A 19239-nucleotide genomic window follows, 5' to 3' on the forward strand; every position below is an offset into this window, starting at 1 on the left:
GCTGGCAAATTAAGGTTTTAAAAGAAATCTATTCCTGTTACCCACATGTGTGGGTTTTTTTTTTTTTTGACAGGAAGTGATATTTATGTTTTAGAGTCCTGACTTGAAATCTGCTGAGGCAGCTAACAATTAGGGTGATAGCAGGGAGGCCTAACTCCAGATGAAACATCAAAATACAAGTGGAAAATCTACAAAAATCTGGTTAGCTTTGGCTGCTGTATTACACATAAAGAATTTTCTTTTGATTATTGAAAAGAGTTTAATTAATTTTGGACAAACCTCAGAATAAATAAAACAGATGTTTGGGTATTTTATTTGGCTTTTCAAGAAAACAGCAGCTACACAAATAAATTAAAATGCAACAATATTTATCCAAAAAGGTTATTAGAAATAATGCTGTGTGAAAGCACCTGGTTGTTTTGAAATAAAAACTGGTGAAGTGGATTTCCCGCAAAATCGATGAAAGCGAGGGCGGGGTGTACGTCATGTCCGGAGATGATTGTCCAATAAGGCCGCTGCTTTCTCTCGGCTCGTCTTTTATTGGCTGTCCACCTACTCTTGTTCTGTTGTTTAGTACAAACTGAAGGGAGCGATATATAGCTTACAGTAAATCACACTTCTTTATCAGTGTGATCAATTTCACCAAGGATTACACTGATATAAATTAGTATTTTGGATCAGGAGAATTAAACGGAACTTTGGGTGTAAGGACGCCTGTTTTTTTTAACTGAACTATGCTAGCATTGCTAGCTAATTAGCCTCCGCGTCGTTGCCTCCTCTTCATGGGTTTCGGCTGTTGATTCCTGCCAGTCGTCTGACACATTAATGCCATCAGCCAGGGTGGGTTATGTTTCATTACTTTCAATATGTTCCCCAAGAAAATTTTCCGACTTTCTTTACCCGCCCAGTTTTAATTTCACACTGGAATCCCAAGATAGCAAACTCGTTAGCCATGCTTTTAGCCGAGCTAGTTGGTGATGGCTATGCCGCTAATACGAGAGAATGCGCCTTGTTGTGGCTAAGCTAACTGGTTGTAAATATCCACCACCTGTTCTGTAGTGATTTATATACCCATACGAGATGCCGTTTCCCTCTCAGAACTCGGGTCACATCATGAGCGGGGCGAGCTGCAAAGCTAACGGTGCCGTGTACCCCGCCTCATCCGCGGTGATGAACTCCGTGAAGAAGCCGAAGATGGAGCAGATCCAGGCCGACCATGAGCTCTTCTTACAGGCCTTTGAAAGTAAGATTTCGCCGCTTTCTACATCCTGATTTAACTTTACTATGTTTTTTTCAGAGTTCTACCCCGCTGTACAGCGAAGTTACGTTTGTTGGGCTGATCATTTCTGTCAGGCCTCCGGTTTCCCACCTTCTCATAGTGTTGAACTAGACGTAAAAAACACCGAATGCGTTTGGCAGTGGGGAAAAAAAAAAAAAAAAAAAAACAGAACTTTGTTGCAGACTAATTAATCGGTTTCAATCGGGTGATAGTTTTAAACTTTTAGGCCTAATGGAATGTGACAAAATCGACGATGAAGAGATTTCTGAACGACTGAAAGGACAGAACAAGCTTTTCTAATGATGATGTCTCATCCAGATAACACAAATAAAGCACTGGAAAGGAATAAATGTGACACTGCTAATATTTTCTTATTTATTTCTTCATTTTTGCATTTTCATTCATAACACTTAAAGTATATCAGACATCAAATTCATTATTGCACCCCAAGCAGTCATTTGCAATATGATTATTGTATGAATATTGAAAGTGCGGGATGCCCACCTCATTTTTTCAGTTTTCCTTCTGCCTCTTACACACATCCAAGTTCAGTAACCCTCGACTGACTTACAGAGTTTACACACAGCTTTTGTGGTGCTACTTATTAACATCCTTATTAAACCTGGATCTGTTGAACTTGCCTCCAGATATAAGACCCGTGTGACTGAGGTAAACACACAGATTTGTTGCAGTTCTGAGATTTAAGACTCTTTCTCAGTAAATCTAGAGAATATAATGCCCCAAGTTGACATCTGATTGCTCATACTTCAGTATATCCTCTCTACACTCGCTTTGACTTGACTCGCACTTTGGCTTACTTATAAGAAATATTGCACATTTTCTAAGATGTGATGCGACGTTGCAGATTTAAGTTGAGTTTATCTGTTTGAAAGCGGTCTACATTTCTTTGAAACTAGAAACAAATGCCAGTAATTAAATCAATAGGAGTTTCTGCCTCCTGACAAAATGGTTAACAGCAATGAGCCATTTTAAAAAAGGAAAACATTTTTTTAGCCTTTTCCTATATTTCAACTAGTGTCGCAGGCAATCCCAAACAGAAACCAATGAAACGTGTAATTTAGTAGAAAGCTCCCAAAATACTAAAATGGTCTGATATTTGATTATCAGTTATAGAACAAGGCTGAGAGACAGATTGAGCAGCTCTACCAGATTTGAACCATAACTCAATGTTAATTCTCACTGTTTGTCTTATTGTTTCTAGAACCTACTCAGATATACAGATTCCTCCGTACAAGGAACCTCATCGCGGTAAGTGAACTCTTACTCCATTTTCCTTTCAGGAATTTGTCTGCACTAGCCTGACCATCCAAACTTATTCTCACCTCTTGTTATCATTTTCAGCCCATATTTTTGCACAGGACCCTCACCTTCATGTCTCACAGAAATAATCGAACAAATGCCCGAAGGTACGCAATTAAAATTTCTGTTACACAAGTCAGCAGACCCTGTTTGAAAACTATTTAATATGTTTGGGTTTTTTTTTGTTTTTTTACTGATTTGTAGGAAAACATTCAAAGTGGACGATTTGTTAAAGACGGTAGAGAAAATGAAACTAGAGCAGGATTCTCCAAGGTAAGGAAGATCACATCTAAGTTTTACACTTTGAATTATTTAAAGATGGTTAACATCAGTCTTTAATACGCATTTATTACATATCTTTTTGTATCTGTTTAGCTTGTCTTCACACCTACAGTTAACATTCACCGGGTTCTTCCATAAGGATGGTAAGCAGTGTGTTTTTCTTTGTTTAAAAACATTTTCCAAATCAATATCTGAATGAAGGATAGGTGTGCTCCTGCGAAACTTGGCACTTAATGTCAACCTGTACTGCTCTGCTAATCGGTTCTGCCTGGGGGAGAAAAAATAAAAAATACTAATTTGCAGAAAAAGTGGTCACAGAGGAGCCTCACAAATTACAGAGCTTTCACAGGAACATTGGATACATTTGTGTGAGCTTTTGTTGGCGACATGAAGCTTCTGATTAGAGGAAGTGCAGGTTTCAAATAACACAGTCTTCGACCTCTGATAGATGCTCTGTTTATACAAAGACAAATGTGTTGGTTTCTTTGAACAGTGAGAGAAAAAAACTCAACTACTTCTGATTATTGAAGTAGTTGAATATTAAAAAAATGGAAATGGCCAAAAATGGAGAACCAACATGTAGTTTTGTCCACTTCATCAAACTGTTTCTATCTTGTCTCAGGTTTTGTTTGTGGCGTCTCCACGCTCTAGTTTTTCATAAAGACTCATTTAGGAATAGTGCTGCGCTTCTTTGCAGCTGAGTTTGAGTGCTTTTAGTTGTTTGGGGTCACTACCCTGGTGGAGGATGGGTGAGCTGTGCCTGAGCTTTCTGAAGCTGAGCAGAACATTTTGTTGTAGCAGACCTTGGCAGTCATTGTGTCCTGCACATATGATCCAATCCTCCTCCATGGAGGATTAGGGAGTTCTTTTCTCCCACACATCCAGCGACCTTTCAACATGCATTTGACATCGAATCTCACTTCCTGGATTTCCTGTGGATGTTTCTTGGTCTTCTTCCTTGGCACCAAATATGGATAAAATGCACCGGATGGTGCAATCAGACAGCGACGTGTCTTGACCGTAGAGTCTTCCTGAATGGTTCTGATGCCTCGTCTACCATTGACACAGTCAGTGTAGTGTAAAAGCGAATCACAGTTGTTAAAAATGTGACAAATGTTGCAGTTTTGGTCCCCAGTTGAACCAAGTTTACCAGACAAGCGGGTGTGAAAACATCCTAAAACATTACAATTTATAGACTCTTCAGGGATAACAACACATTTTCTATCTTACTTTTGCCTATGGTCGCATAAAAAGAAACTTTGTTTGAATGTATTCAGCTGAAGCGTTGATATTAACATTCTTTTATTGCTTGACAGAAAAGCCATCTCAAAATTCAGAGAACGAGCAACATTCAGTGTCATTAGAGGTGCTACTTGTCAAAGTCTGCCATAAAAAACGCAAGGTATCGTGTAAAGTTTCATTTCTGAAGCCGATTATTTCTTTCTGATGTCCTCACTTCCCTGCTGATGACTCTCGTAATTGTCTGCTTCTTTAGGATGTCAGTTGCCCGATAAAACAAGTGCCTACCGGTAAAAAGCAGGTGCCTTTGAATCCTGACTCCAAGCAGACCAAGCTGGGCTCCTGCCCCTCTTTACTCGTCCCCAGCAATGAGTTTGAGCCCAGCAACAGCCACATGGTGAAGTCCTATTCGCTCCTCTTCAGGGTGTCGCGCACTGGGAGAAGTGGTCTGGTCAATGGGGAGGCCAATGAGAATATTGGTGCGTCAATGTCTTTTTTGTTTTTTTCTTATGTGCAGCTGTAACTCTAATAACTAAATGTAGAACGTTTTGCTCACTCAGTGTCTTATTTCCTCCATTTTTGAAATTTTCACTTTTTTCCCACTTAGATGTGACGGAAACTCCCAGTAGAAAGAAGAGAGGTTCAGCCCACAGAGAGGAGGGAGGGACCACAGAGACCTATGTTGCACAGATGACCGTCTTCGATAAGAATCGGTGAGCCGGTTCTGGTCCAATTTCTCCCTTTTCCTTACAGATTTTTGGGCTAATCCTGTTTTTAGTGAGTGAATCCGTTCTCCCACAGGAGGCTGCAGCTGCTGGACGGAGAGTACGAAGTGTCAATGCAAGGGATGGATGAGAGTCCAGTCAGCAAGAAACGGGCGACGTGGGAAACGATCCTTGATGGCAAGGTGAGTGACCCAAGTCCGTCTCCAGATCAGCTTCTCTTCGTCTTAACGTATGAGTTCTTCTTTCAACATCTCTGCAGTTGCCTTGTCAACACCTGCAGATCCACACTGATTGTTGTCCAGTGTTGTTTATACAGCAGATGGAGACAGACTTCTATCTATTAGCAGATTGTGTAATCTGCTTTGATGGGTTAGTTTCTATGGACTGATCAGACGATGGTAGAGATGAGGCCAACACGGGGAATATATGCTTTCATACACTCATGGAGACAATCTTGTAATTTCTGTTGGATTGCTCATCTACAACCACTATCAAAAGAACCTGCTGTTCATGTTTCTCTTGCGTGTTATAATTAGGGACGCAAGAATGTGAAAATTTGGGCCGACGTTAATATTGAATCGGCCAGTATCTGTTAATGCTAATAAATGTTGTGCATCAGTAGTTCTAGTTTTTACAAAAATGGTATTGGTCAGGATCTGACATGCAGATCCGGCCTCAAAGAAAACCAGAAATCTGTGTTGGCCAATAAAAACCTGCTCAGCACATCGACACCTTTTCCCTCGCTCTTGACTCCTGACTGAGACGACAGTGTGTCGGCGTCGTTGCTGCTCTTCTCTGAGACGTTTTTTTACTCCGTGTGTCGGTCCCACAGAGAATCCCACCGTTTGAGACGTTTTCTCAGGGACCCACGCTGCAGTTTACGCTGCGTTGGACAGGCGATGCCGGAGCAAAGTCCACCGCGCCTGTAGCCAAACCTCTTTCCACCCGCAACTCAGAAGCCACCAGCCCAATGGAGACCCGGACCAGCCACCACCGCGCAGCCCTTATGAGTACGTACGAAGTTCAAGTCGAGGTCGATTTTCAAATGTTCATACGTCCTGGTCGTCTCTTTGAATGTCGATTAGTTTTTGTTAGGTCTTTTGTGTAGAGGTGACAGAAAAGTCCAATTAAAGAGACGAAGATGGTGCACAGATGGCTGTGTGCTCTTGAATTGATAAGTTTGTTTGGCATAAAGCATTCGGACCTAAAGAGAAGAACAGCATTGTAATTGTTGAGTCCCTTTCAGACATGAGAACTACTTTGTGTTTTATTAATTTTATTTAGAAACTGTTTTTATAATTGGTTAATTTGTGGAAGTCACGCTGACGGCTTCTTTTTAAACTTTTTTTTTTCTTTTACTGTTAACATTCAGTTTATTGTTTTGCAGAAAATGAGTGAGTTAGTCATTACATAATCTTATTTCTGTTACTTCTCAGAGAAACATTCAGCAGAGATCAACTCTAGTAGCACACAACTAAAGTGTAAGCATTACTTCTTTGCTTCATATTGCAACATAAAATTCCAGACCTAATGATGTAAATATGCTAGGGATGCACCGGTTCACCAGCCTGTGGTCATAGCTAGCTTAATAAGTGCTGAAAAAATATCTCTGGGTAATCTTATAAACATTTTTATTCAATTAAATAGTTCTTTTGTGATTGTGTGACACACCCCTTGGTGTGAGTAAATGGCTTGTCCAACACAATAACCCTCATGTGCAGTGGTGACAAACTTCACCAAGCAGGTCGATCAGAGTTGTCTTTTTTTGGGTACAAATCGTCTCTACGTCACAAACAGTTTGACGAGGAGAACAATCTAAACTAAGCCAAAATGAAGTGACAGAAAATTGAAAAATACATTCAAACGAATGGAAGAATATCCCAAATAAACAGAGAGCTGATGAGCTTTAAATTATCGACGAGAAGAATCTGCAGCGTCCAGCCGGGGGCCGAGGAGAAGAATAGGAACCGTTTCCCTGCGCTGCGGTTTCAGTCCTCATCCATTTTATCATGGATCAATCTAAATTCATCAGCATACGCAGAGGTCATGTTGCCTTTTGTCGAAACGGAAATGTCCTTGAAATCTGTTGTTTCTAGAAGACGACGACCTCAAACTCTTAGTTAAGCGCTGCTGCGTCTGCTTCCAGGCAGTACAGAATGTGAAAAATCTGAAAAACAAGAAATGACGATGAAATGTACAGTATTTACAGTGGGACTTTTTTTTTTTTTTGATTTGCTTTTTATTAAGAAAAACGCTTGTGTCTACCAATAGCATCATAAAAAAAAAAACTGTAGTGAAATAAAAACACTGAGCTGTTACACTTTAGCAAATAGACTTTAGCGTCCCACTAATGGAGTAAATTGCCACAAAATAACAAAAGGAGTATAGACACTTGGGAAGAATAATGTATAATTTGTTTATTTAAAATTAGCCGAGTAAAGCCTGATTGGTGCATCTCTGGTATAGACATGTATTGCTATTATCATCATCATTAGCGGTTACATGGCACCTTACAGTTGGATGTTGTTTTGTCTGGAAGGGACTTCTCCAATGTTCAAATTTGCGCCGCATATTTGGGAGCAGAGGAAAAGTCACTGTTTAGTTTCGTCTCAAACGCACAGTTTGTTGATATTTGGTGACAAACAAAACGTCAACTTGTGCATCTGTTCCTGTCAGCAGTGAAAGAGTCGGTCAGCACAGACAGTCAGACGAGGAAAGAGCAGATCCCATCTGAGCCGCGCCAGAAGCTCCGTATATTTTATCAGGTACAGTAAAAAAAGAAACAAAACAAAAAATCACTGGGATTGGCACTGAATTACATCTGGAAAATAATAGTAATGATTTTTAAATGTTTATCTTGATAGGAAAAAGAATGTTTGACTTTTCTTTTTTTTTTTTTTTTACACCTACTTCCTGCTTTGTAGTGATTCTGTTATGTGCTCTTCAACAGTTCCTGTACAACAATAACACACGGCAGCAGACGGAGGCCAGAGACGACCTCCACTGTCCCTGGTGTACTCTGAACTGCAGCAAACTCTACAGCCTGCTCAAGCACCTCAAGCTCTCCCACTCGCGCTTCATTTTCAACTATGTGGTAAGGAAGCGAGTTTGGGACGTTTTTGTCTTAAAGCGTTTTATGCCGTTTTCACGTCTGCAATAAATCAGCCGCTTTGGAAAAGGGGAGACATCCAAGTGTTTCAGTCTCGGTGCCAATAATCCAACATCAGACATACTGCACAGTTTTCTGTTGTCATCCCTGGATTTCATACAGAGAAGTTGGTTGAGAAATGTCAGACTGTCCTGTCTTTTTATCCATTTGCAGAATAGTCAAAGCACCATTAATGCTCCACCAGTTCATCTTTTTTTTATGTTTGTAGCATTTCTGTATCTGTGATTCAACTGTAGATGCACATTTAGCTGCTGTTGAGTTCTGCCACCACTTGGGGGCAGTGTTCAAAGTTTTTACTTCAGTGGTGTTGCTGAAAAAAGTGGTTTAAGCAGCCAATTAATGGGCACAGGAAGCACTCAGTCAAAAAGCTCCATATATTACACTTTACAGAACAAACACCTCACCTCTATTGGTTCTTTTTGTCAGAAATAAGCAAATTATGATCTTCTAGTCTGAGATCATCTGAAGATCTGATCCAGATCCTGTGCTTGTAGGTCAGGAAGGTGCTGTGACATTTCCAGAGTCTCCACAATATCCAATCTCCTGTTGTTAGATGCTGCTGTCCAGGTTTCTCTCCGATTCATATCTGTCACATTTTTTTTTTTTTGTCTGCCATGGTTTAAATTGAGAGGCGTCCTCCTTTGCTTCAACAGGCTTTAAACTTTAAGACTCACTCCAGGATGCAGTGCACAGAAGAAGGAACAGGCATAATATTTTATCTCTGTATATCACATGCTCTCCCTGAAATCCAGTTAGCTCTTTTTTTTTTTCAGTTTTCCTTGTCCTTCTGCCTCAGCAGAATTACTGTTTTTATTGCTATCTTAAGTTTCAGAATTTTCAGGGTTGCAAGGAGGCACAGTTGTCCCATAGCAAGGAGGTTGTGGGTTTGAATCCTTTGCTAGGGTCTGGAGTTTACTTGTTACCTTCATGCATGTGTAGGTTCTGTCCAGGTGTCCCACGTTTTAGCCCTGCAAGTTTTAGCGATGTCCCTGCTCCGTTTTTTGACAGAACTTGCTAAGTTTGCAATCATTTTAAATGCAAGGACATTGTTTTGAAGGTTTTGGGCTCTGTAATTTATTAGATGTTTCAGGTTATTATTCAATGATGATTGTTCACACCTGTGAATGGCACTCAGTGCTGTCACTCTTCTAGCTACAAGGCCTCGTTTTAGAGAAAGTAATACTGCAGGAAATAAGATGGGAAATTCATCTCAGCACGACTGATTTTTAATTTGCTTTTAATTATGGTGTTTAAAGAAGTATTGCCACCATTTTTCTATTGCCTGGTTTAGCATAAAACAAGAGTTTTACTGGACTAATTCAGTCAGAGACTCATTCACATTATGCACGTTTTTATACTTGGGTTTCTACTGCTTCAAAAACAGCCCGAGTGCTTAGGGGGGCGGAGGGGGAAGCAATTTTTTTTTTTTGCCAAATTTTTTTGGGTATGTAGAAAACGTTTAAAAAAAAAACCTCCCAAACGTTTAGTCACAACCAACCGGAACTGCGTTGTTACTTAGCAACCCCAGCCAAGCCCACCCCGTCGCCTAGAAACCCAAGTGGAGCTCTGGCACTTTGCTTACCTGGTTTTACCGCTTTATACTGGCTGTTGGAAAAGACGAGGGTTTTCTGTGACTTACCATCCAGAAACCACTTACTGCATTCTGATTGGTTGTCCAGGAGGCTCCACTTCTGCTTTTCAAAAGATGTACGGTTGTGTAGTTGCGCATCTTTTATAGCTGCACAGCCGTTATCATGTACGAGTGTAAACGTTGAATTGGAGGGCGTGGCCAGAAGCAGCTTATTTGGATTTAAAGTGACAAGACGCTCAAAATCATCTCATTCTGAAGTAAGCTCAAAATAGGCAAACTAAAATCTCATTGTCTTAGAATTGTTTTGTGCAGAAAAATTTAACATATTTTATGTAACCCATAGACCTATTCTAACCTCTTCAAGGAAGCATAGTAGGTCACCTTTGAGGAAACTGTGTGATCAGATATCCAAGTTATTTTTTAATTTGTCAGATTTTTTCTCTCTACGTCAGTGCGTTGATGCCTAATTCTCTGATCCTTCTCTTCCTTCCGAAACGTTCAGCCTCACCCCAAAGGAGCAAGGATAGACGTGTCCATCAATGAGTGCTATGATGGCTCCTACGTGGGCAACCCTCAGGACATCCACAGCCAGCCGGGCTTTGCTTTCAGCCGAAACGGCCCAGTTAAAAGGACCCCAGTTACTCACATTCTTGTCTCGAGGTAAATGCTGCCTTGTTCCAACCTCTGCTACGTCTTTCCAGTTAGTTTTAGTCGCTTCATTGTAGAGTCACTAAACACCATTCGTTAGTAAGCACTGATATGTTGGATTTCAGGTCAATTACAAAGCTTATTTAGATAAATGCTTCACAACCAACATTTTAGCTGCTTCACAGTCTGAACCTACAGTTTTATAGCAGGCTGCCTTTTCTTTCTCGCCGTCTCCAGGCCCAAGCGGACCAAACCGAGTCTGTCGGAGTTCTTGGAGTCCGAGGACGGCGAGCTGGAGCAGCAGAGGACGTACGTCAGCGGCCACAACCGGCTCTACTTCCACAGTGACAGCTGCATGCCGCTGCGGCCCCAGGAGATGGACGTGGACAGCGAAGACGAGAGAGACCCAGAGTGGCTCCGAGAGAAGACAGCCACGGTGAGAAGCTGCCATCTGGTTCAGTCCTGTGCCAAGAAAGTCTGTTTCCTACCGAACTTTGATGGGGACCAAAAAAAGTGAACTCTGGTCCACCTAAACTCTGGCACTGTTTGAATGCTACGTGAATCAGAGACCGCTCCAAAAAGCATAAAGTTGAATTGGTGCAAAATACAACCAAAAGAGAGGGTAGCTATATAAACTGCTTGTAGCCAGATGTGAAATAAAGAGGCGATAAAGGCTGTGATGCAAGAAAAATGAAATACTGTATACACAGTTTTTCAAATTGGTTGACACTCTTCTCTTTTCTTTTCTTTTCCATTTGCAGCAACTGGATGAGTTCACAGACGTCAATGAGGGAGAGAAGGAGGTGATGAAGCTCTGGAACCTGCATGTCATGAAGCACGGGTAAGTTTAACAAACAGGTCGACTTTCCAACCACACAACAGAAACACAAGAAGAAGCCAGAGGCGATTAAAAGCTTGTTGGATCATAAAATGTTGAGGAATTCACAGTAAAAAAAAAAAAAAACAACTAAGAAAGGTCTGTAATTGGTCGCATTTTAATTGAAAATCGTAAGAAACAACAAAATAAGTAAAATTTTAAATTCCAAAACCCTTTTTGCTGCTAAATTGAATAAATAGACATGAGTTCAACCAGAGGTATTTCAGCTTGAGGTGACTCGCTTCCTGTGATTTTGATGAGTTTTCATCAGTCAGTGACTAAGATCAGAAATCTAAGGAACAATTATGAAGATGGAGTTATTCATAATACATATCGTCATGGAAACATTTTTCTCTGTGGGAATAAAAATCCCGCACTGCTAATCACCTGTCAGCGGAAAGAAAGTCTGGTCTTGACTTGTCTTGTTCTCCGTCACCATGGGAACATTTATCGATGACGTCATGGGGGCGTAATTATACAAACCCTAGAAATGCAGGAAGTACTTCATGCCTCCCTCACCTGACACCTGTTGATGCAGTTTGACGCTAACCAGTTTTTTCTTTTTTCCTTTTGCTTTGTTCTTTTCATCCAGCTTCATAGCGGACAACCAGATGAAACAAGCCGTCATGCTGTTCGTGGAGAACCTCGGCGCTCACATCATCCGCCGCAACCTCTGCCGCAACTTCCTCTTGCACTTGGTCAGCATGCACGACTTCAACCTGGTGAGCACGGCCACCATCGACGAGGTGATGGCGAGCCTGCGAGAACTCAAAGAAGAGCTGCCGGACGCCATGGGGGAGCAGCAGGACGAGGCGATGGGGCCGGCGGGAGGCTACAACGGCAGCGCCGTTACGTCCAGCGGAGGGAAGCAGGGCAAGCGGACAAAAAGCGCTCTAACAGACTGATGTCGGTCTGGACGGACGGGGACAGAGACCCACGCGGGGCTTTATGATTTTTGTTTTCTGGTAAATCAAGGAACATTTCCAATCCTTTGGTGCTTAGATAGGCTAACAAACTGGCAGCCGGAGTATCTGAGCTGACCAGTACCGAGGCTAAACAGGTTTCTGAAACTTGAGAACTGAACCAAATATGAACAATAATGACAGCGAAATCACCCACATCCACTTTGAGGACGCGAGACGATGCAAGTTGGTCCTTCTTTTACTACGCTTACCACGTCCCTCCCCCCCTTTTATGGGAGAACGATCAAAGTGTGTCTCCTCTTACGGCACAACTGATTTAACGATGTTGTATGAAGGCTACAGTTAAAAACTGTACTGAGGACTTTGTCGCTGTTTGTACACATAAAATTTAACCATGTTTATAACTTTTAGCTGATTATTTTAGCACTTCTTGGTTGTTTCTAGAAAGTTAAATCAACAATTAAAAAAAAAAATAAAATATTACGCCACATCTAATATTGAGGATTGCTTTGACGCTCTCATTGGTGAAGAAATTGGCTGTGGATTATTTAATGCGCATATGAGAGCACTGTACAGAAAATCAAATCTGTAGTTGACATTAAGGCCTGATATCTACGAATCCTGCAAAGTTTGTGTCGGGATCCCAGCATGGTTGATTGTTGGCAAGTTGTCCTGAAAGTAGTGTTATAGTATATTCGATCTTGAACATGGTAAATTCAGACTTTGTTTTCATCAACTCGTGAGTGTTTTTCTGTCAGAAAGCTTAAGGAAAGACGGTGGAAATCAGTGGGATACTTTTATTTTTCCTAGAAACCAGCAGCACATTACTCTCTCTGTGGCATGTTTGGTGAGTAGTATCAAAAATAGCATACTTGGGTTTTCCGATGTCGGCATCTGCAGGTTTTCCTACTTTTCAAAGTTGTTTTACTGACGTCATCAGTACCGGTAGAGGAAAAATAAATATGTTTTCATGTAAATCACATGAACTGTTTTTAGCCGTGTCCCGTTCCTGGTCTAGTGACCGACAAGTTGCAGTTTTTCTCTAATAGCAGTAGGTTGTTTATTTTGATGCTTGGTCCTTATTAGATACCGTTTATGCCAAAGGGGAATATTTTCACCAGTCTTTTTTTTTATTTTATCATTATTATTATTTTAACTTCAGAAAACTTTAATTTTTCAGTCCTATTTTGTTGTGCACATGAAACAGTCACTATTTCAATCAGACAGCCAAACTACTTATAGTTTTTCTGTTCACTGTTTATTGAGGCTGACATATTCATCAATATTGTCTGAACACATTGTGTACTTTGAAGTATTTTATATTTAAAGAAATAAAATACATTTGCCCTTACTGAAGCCTGTGATGATTTTATGAATTTGCATGGAGATAAGTGTTTTTATTTTGGAGTAATCAAAGCTTTGAAAGCAACGGCCAGTGTACAGTTAAGCCCAGATTATTTCAAACTTAAATTCTTTAAGGTTTAAAGTTTTTTATTTTTTTACAGGTGTGCAATTATGGAAACCCATTTCTGCCATGACAGAAAAAAAAGCCCAACAGGAAGTCATAATTTAAATTTTCAGTCATAATTACAAGACACATCATGTAAATGCCATAATGTGTATATATATAGCATCTATATATACATATATAAATGTTATATGTACCATCTGTTTCTTGTTTTGTCCTGTAGATGACAGTAAAGACTTCATTATCTTGAATAGTGGTGCATTATTAAAAAAAAAACTAATTTTTTTAACTTAATTTTTTATATTTATAACAACAAACATAGCATCCGCTTAGATCACAATAACATCTAATGCTTCTGTGTTTTCAGTGTTTTTGTAAACCATCTAAACTTTCATTGAAAGTAACTATTAGACTTTTTCACAGAGAATCACAGCAATCTACAAAACACTGTCAACAAAGATGATGACAGCAATTTAAACTCTAATGTGAAAGGATGCTGGTGGATGGTATAATGGGGTCTGGGCTACATTTGCAACCACGAAGTGTGAAAAAAAAAAAAAAAAAAAAAAATCAATCATGAAAGTTTTATTGACTTTAACCATCCGACCGAAGCTCCGCAGCGTTGCCGGCTAAAAGCAACAGTGATGTTTTCTTTCAACTAAAAACGGTCTCAGTGTTTCTGTGATGAGATACTGAAGCGGACTGATGATGTGTGAAATTGCTCCCACTGCTCTGCAGCAGAGCAAATTCTCCATCCTTGGCTACAGCATGGCTGAATGAAACTGCAGAGAAGAAATACAACCTGGAAAACCTTCTTGTTTTGTCGTGTTTGTTTATGTCTCATCATGTGGTATCATGGCCGGAGTTGTGAGTGGCTTTACGTGTCTGATTTTAGTTCAGACTGAACTTATTTTGCGTCATCAGCTTCCATATGGTGTTTTCCACAGCCCAGCGCTTTCTATGCTCAGGGGGGACGCTGTCGCCCCGCTGCTCTCCACAGATGCATTTCTTTTTTTTTTTTTCTCCTTCTGCACGGAAATATTTGTCTGAGATTCATTCCCAAACACTCTGAGTTGCCCACTGCTATCTTCTTGAGAGTTAAAATTAGAATAGCAATTTTCTAGTAAATAAAGTATGTGAGAAAAGTAGTCACTTTTACAGCAGAGGTGAACGATTCTTCAAGGTAGTTGGATCAACATGTGTTGTGGCTGGTTATCATTGCCGGTCAGCGACAATACATAATATGGTAAATAAATAATGAATCAATAATCAGTAGTTACAGATCATTTTCAGCAAATGTGGGCATGTAAAGATAATTTACAGCTTTTTTTTTTTTTCCAGAAAGTGGATGAGTTTAAGTGACCCTTTGTTTATCGTAACTTAATTTTTCTTAAAACTAATCAGAGGATCTTTCTAACTTTCAATTGGATAAATACGGAACACTATAGGGTTGGGTTCTGGGTTGGACCAACATAAGCTAAGGTAATTTTATTTATATAGCACATTTTCAGCAACAAGGAACTTCAAGGTGCATTACGTGAATTAGAAGGAAATAGAAACAAAACCAAAAGAAACACAAAAAGGTAAAGAACAAAGCTAAATATTGGCTCCCCATGTTTAATAAGAATAAGTAGTCCATGATTTCTAAACTAATAGGGGCTAGATATTGGTTCCAGTTGTTCTGGGCTGAGTTCTAGCTAAATGTTGGTTCTCCATGTTTGATTCTTGCTGTGGGTTGTAGAACAAGAACCTTGCATACAGCAAGGTTAGGCTTTTGAACCCCCCCCCAAAAAAAAAAACTGATAAAATGCCTGGTTGTTCATAATTAGTCTTCTGTCTGAACATTTCACGACCCCAAAGGCACCGGCTGCCGCCGTCTATGGATCAATTTAAAGTTACTCAGCAGTTGTTGCCTTTAGGGGTGAATGAAGACTGTTGTGCTGTTTGCTTTGGTGTAATTATACCTGAAAATATCAAGTCCACACAGATTCATGAGCATAACGACGACGTTTGGACTTGTTGAGATTTTCTCCTTGGCATTAAGATCGATATCTCACAGTTACAATTTCAGCAGTAACAAACAGCAGGAAGGAACAGCAGTGCCTCGTTTCAAGCAGGCAAAGGGAAACAATGAGTAGTAGCTCTTTAATCTGAAGATCTGCTGTTGTCAAGTCAACATCCTCTCCGCTGAATGTGTCTTCAGTACAAACAAAGCTGTAACTACAAGGCAGAGAGGCGACGCAGAGTCAGACACTTATTCTTTATACATTATTGTTGTGTTTCTCTACCGGCTGCTCAAGCAGAAACTCCATTAACCTCCTGCTTATTTTTTGTTCTGCAAAAAGCTTCAAGACATCATTATGAAGTCAGATGAAATCCTCACTGTTCGGAAATGAAAAAGAAGTCCAGGTTGTTTGACATTTTTAAGGCGTCATGTTCATCTTGAAATGCAGTCGGTACATCTTTGCCCCCCTTTTTTTGACTTGATCTAATGGCTCCCTGTATGTCTCACCGTTATAACACAAAGAGCTGCTGATGGTTTACTGGCCGACACTTTTTCGTCTTTTTCTCTTTTTTAACACCGAGGGTTTCGGCTGGAGCAGAACATGGTTCACACAGCGGCTTGTGTAAGTTTTTAGTTTTTTTTTTTTACGTTTTGCTGTTTAACACCCATGGCCTTCCATGTATTTTATTGAAATGCTTTTCGGCAAACAAGCAGAAAGTAGTGTGTAAAAGAGTATTAAAAGTGGAGGAAGAATCATTATTTTATATGTATATAAAAACAGCATGTGTTTCCAGTTATACCCCAAAATAACATCCAGCGTAACAATACACTCAACAACCAACCAGAGCCACGATAGCATAGTTCAGATGAAAACACTGTCACGATAGAATGGCCTAGTCAAAGTCCACACCTAAATTCAGTGGAAATATTTGAGCAAGAATTGGAAAACGACTCCCAGAGGCGCTCTCCTTTAACTCTGTATGAGTTTTAGCTATTTTGCAAAGAAGAATGGGTAAGAATCAGGCCTTTGAGCTGAATTCATAAACGCTACTTTGCATTCGTCTGTCACATAATACCCCAATAATATACATTTAAGTTTATGGCTATAACGTGACAAAATGTGGAAAAGAAGTGAGGAACAATTTGATTCCAAGCGACTGTATTTATCATAATATGCTAAAAGTACTGAAGGTGGAACTTTTTTCTTTTTTTCCTGCTGAAGGAGTGGTGCTAATCTGAAACTCTGCTGAGAGTTCCAGATTAACCTGGCTGGCAGGTTGCTGCTCTGCTCTCTATCTCCGGGGAACTTTTATCTGCGCTTCAAGAAAAAGTTTTCGACATCTGTTAGGGGCAGAGTTGCAGTCGAGAATGGAAGCCTCTCCGCTCGGTATTTTGTAAGATGTTCCTCCGACTTATCTTTTCCACTTACATTTGGAAATAACACGTGCAAAATTTGTTTCTACACAGCAGAAAGCAGCTTGGAGAAAATATTTGCCGACAACGACCAGAAGGAAATTGACAGCAGAGCTTCTGCAAGCCTGCAGGGACAGAAATGTGAATTCATTTCTTCCTGCTTCCTTATGCAAAAAGGGGCGTGCTTGCATCTTTAGTGTTTATTTTTAGCCTGAATAAGGCCTGTGCGTAATTGGGCCTGACAGACAAATTCAAAGAAGCAGTGTCAGTACGAGCGGAACATGTCTCTGAGGCGGCAGAAAATCTTAACAGCCGTAAACTCCAGCACTGACCTACATACCGGATGTTGATCAAGTACTGCTGATGAGAAATAACAGAAGGTGTGCATCCCATAGCTTGCAACCCGAAGCATTAATTTTCAGGAGGAGTCTCATTCTCACCTCTACAGCAACAGAAATGTTATGGTTTCACTGAAAACCAGTTCGGTGTAAAAAAAAAACAACATACTTTAACATTTCTGCAATACATTGCAGTTTGTGATTGTAAAATGTAGATTCAGTTCTTAACTCTGTATTTATTATTGTTAGAAAGGTGTTGCCTCCCTTTGTGTTCAGTTTCTTAGTTTATTTTGTTCAGTGCATTTGGATTTACTTCTCTTAGATCAGTTAGTATTCCTGGACTTGTTTGGAAGTTTCTGTGTCTTGTTGTATCTGGTTTTTATTATTTACCTTGCCTCCATTTGCGTTCCTCCGCAGCTGTTCCTAATCTCCTGATTATCTCGCCTGTCATTCTCCACTCTCACCTCAGTATATAACATCACTGGTTATTATTGTCCTTAGCTCATTCCTCCTGTTTGTTCTCCTCTGTCCCAGTAAATTCTCCTTATTACTTATTACTAAAGAACAGCGTAGTAATAAACAGTCTGTCTCTATACGTGGACCTTTCATTAACCCTAAACATGACACAGAAAACAATGAGCATAAAGCTCAGTGTTTTCCTCTGTAAGATATCCGATGGCATATCCTTGCAAATGCTTTAAACATTGGGCATCTATGTTTTTGTGTGGAGGGTTGGTGTATTTTAATCTTCAAATGTTCACAGTTTCTGAAAAACAAAAATGATGCAAATGTTCTTCTCGCGGATTTTCCGTGGAAAGCTCATCGACACGATGAGGTCTGAAACCAGTTGAGGCTGAGTGTCAGAATAATCCAGTGACAGAAGGAGGACGGCTCATGCAGTTGTCACGCTTCAAAAACAAACCAACATAAAAAAGAAAAAAAAAAAAAACAAGGCTGTCTCCATCATGAAAGGTTCAGCGTTCTTGGATCAGTCAGCTCTCGAAGTGGGAAAAGCTTGCAAACCTTTTCAAAGTGAGTGAAAATCCAGCAGGATGCGTTACGAGACACGTTTCAGTTTTCTGTGTTAAACTGAACTAAGAAGAGGAAGATTGTCCTAATCTGTAGGAGTTTGGACTTTTATTTTGATTTGTGTTTCTGTTTTACTTTCTTTTGTTATGTTTTCCTTTATTAGACCCACATTTAATTCCTCCCTCTATTTTGTGTGCTATCTGTTTTAATATTTTTTTAATGTAGAGGTTCTTCAAGTTGTGTTGAACTTTGTTTAGTTTCTAAGTTTCTCATTTGTGATCTGCCTCCTGCTTATCTTTCACCTTCCCTCAGCCTGGGAGTGTACTCCTCTTCTCAGCTGTTTTTTTTTATCTCATGTCTCGTCTGCTTGTGTGCTCTTTCTGACTCTCAGCTGCTTCCACTTCCCTCTGATTAGCTCTTCTTGTTTCCCTCATTAAGAGTATTCACACTTGCCTAGCCTCACTGCTCCTCATTAGTTCCCGTCACCATCAATCCTTCATCCATTGTTCTTTGTTCTGCTTTGTTGCATTTTCTAATTGTCCTTTCTTGAGAACATTTGTAAATGTTTTTTTTTAACTTTATAATTAAACCCTTCTTCACTCTACCTGCTGCTTCCTGTTGCTTCCAAAATGTGCAATGTTTCCCAACAAGTTGGCACATCCTATTGTAACACGCTTTAATCAAAATAAACCAGAGCTACCAGGATATAGCTTTACGCATTTTTTTAAAATGAACAAAATGAAATTTTGACCTAATCTTGGTAAATATTAAAAGGACAGTATTATTTAAAATTAACTTTTGTTTAGCTTTACGTCATGCTTTAATGTCATCATCAAAAACGAGCCGTGAGTGTTGCCTTGATTCTTTCGTTCGTGTTAGAGCAATCCTTTGACAATCAGCTGTGCAGAACGCCTGGGTGGACCGAGTCCCGCC

General features: G+C 40.1%; 1 protein-coding gene across 5 annotated transcripts; it reads left to right on the plus strand.

Moving 5' to 3' along the window:
* Positions 1-531: 531 nt before the first annotated feature.
* suz12b (SUZ12 polycomb repressive complex 2 subunit b) lies at positions 532-13404 on the plus strand. Of its 5 annotated transcripts, none has more exons than XM_014988630.2 (18): positions 532-840; positions 1099-1243; positions 2502-2548; positions 2642-2706; positions 2804-2872; positions 2975-3024; positions 4198-4283; positions 4377-4599; positions 4728-4833; positions 4922-5027; positions 5678-5855; positions 6282-6326; positions 7522-7610; positions 7796-7939; positions 10108-10265; positions 10491-10689; positions 11015-11094; positions 11723-13404. In XM_014988630.2, exons 1-18 carry the CDS (start codon positions 826-828, stop codon positions 12033-12035), a joined length of 2118 nt encoding a protein of 705 aa, XP_014844116.2. In that variant the 5' UTR covers positions 532-825; the 3' UTR covers positions 12036-13404. The 5 variants fall into 5 exon arrangements, with proteins under 5 accessions (XP_014844116.2, XP_014844117.2, XP_014844118.2 ...); XM_014988631.2 differs by having other exon boundaries at positions 7525-7610; XM_014988632.2 differs by having other exon boundaries at positions 4925-5027.
* The last annotated feature ends 5835 nt before the right edge of the window (positions 13405-19239 follow it).

This window comes from Poecilia mexicana, unplaced genomic scaffold, assembly GCF_051168715.1.
Source record: "Poecilia mexicana isolate PSO_F unplaced genomic scaffold, ASM5116871v1 scaffold_1, whole genome shotgun sequence".
Classification (NCBI taxonomy): Eukaryota; Metazoa; Chordata; class Actinopteri; order Cyprinodontiformes; family Poeciliidae; genus Poecilia; species Poecilia mexicana.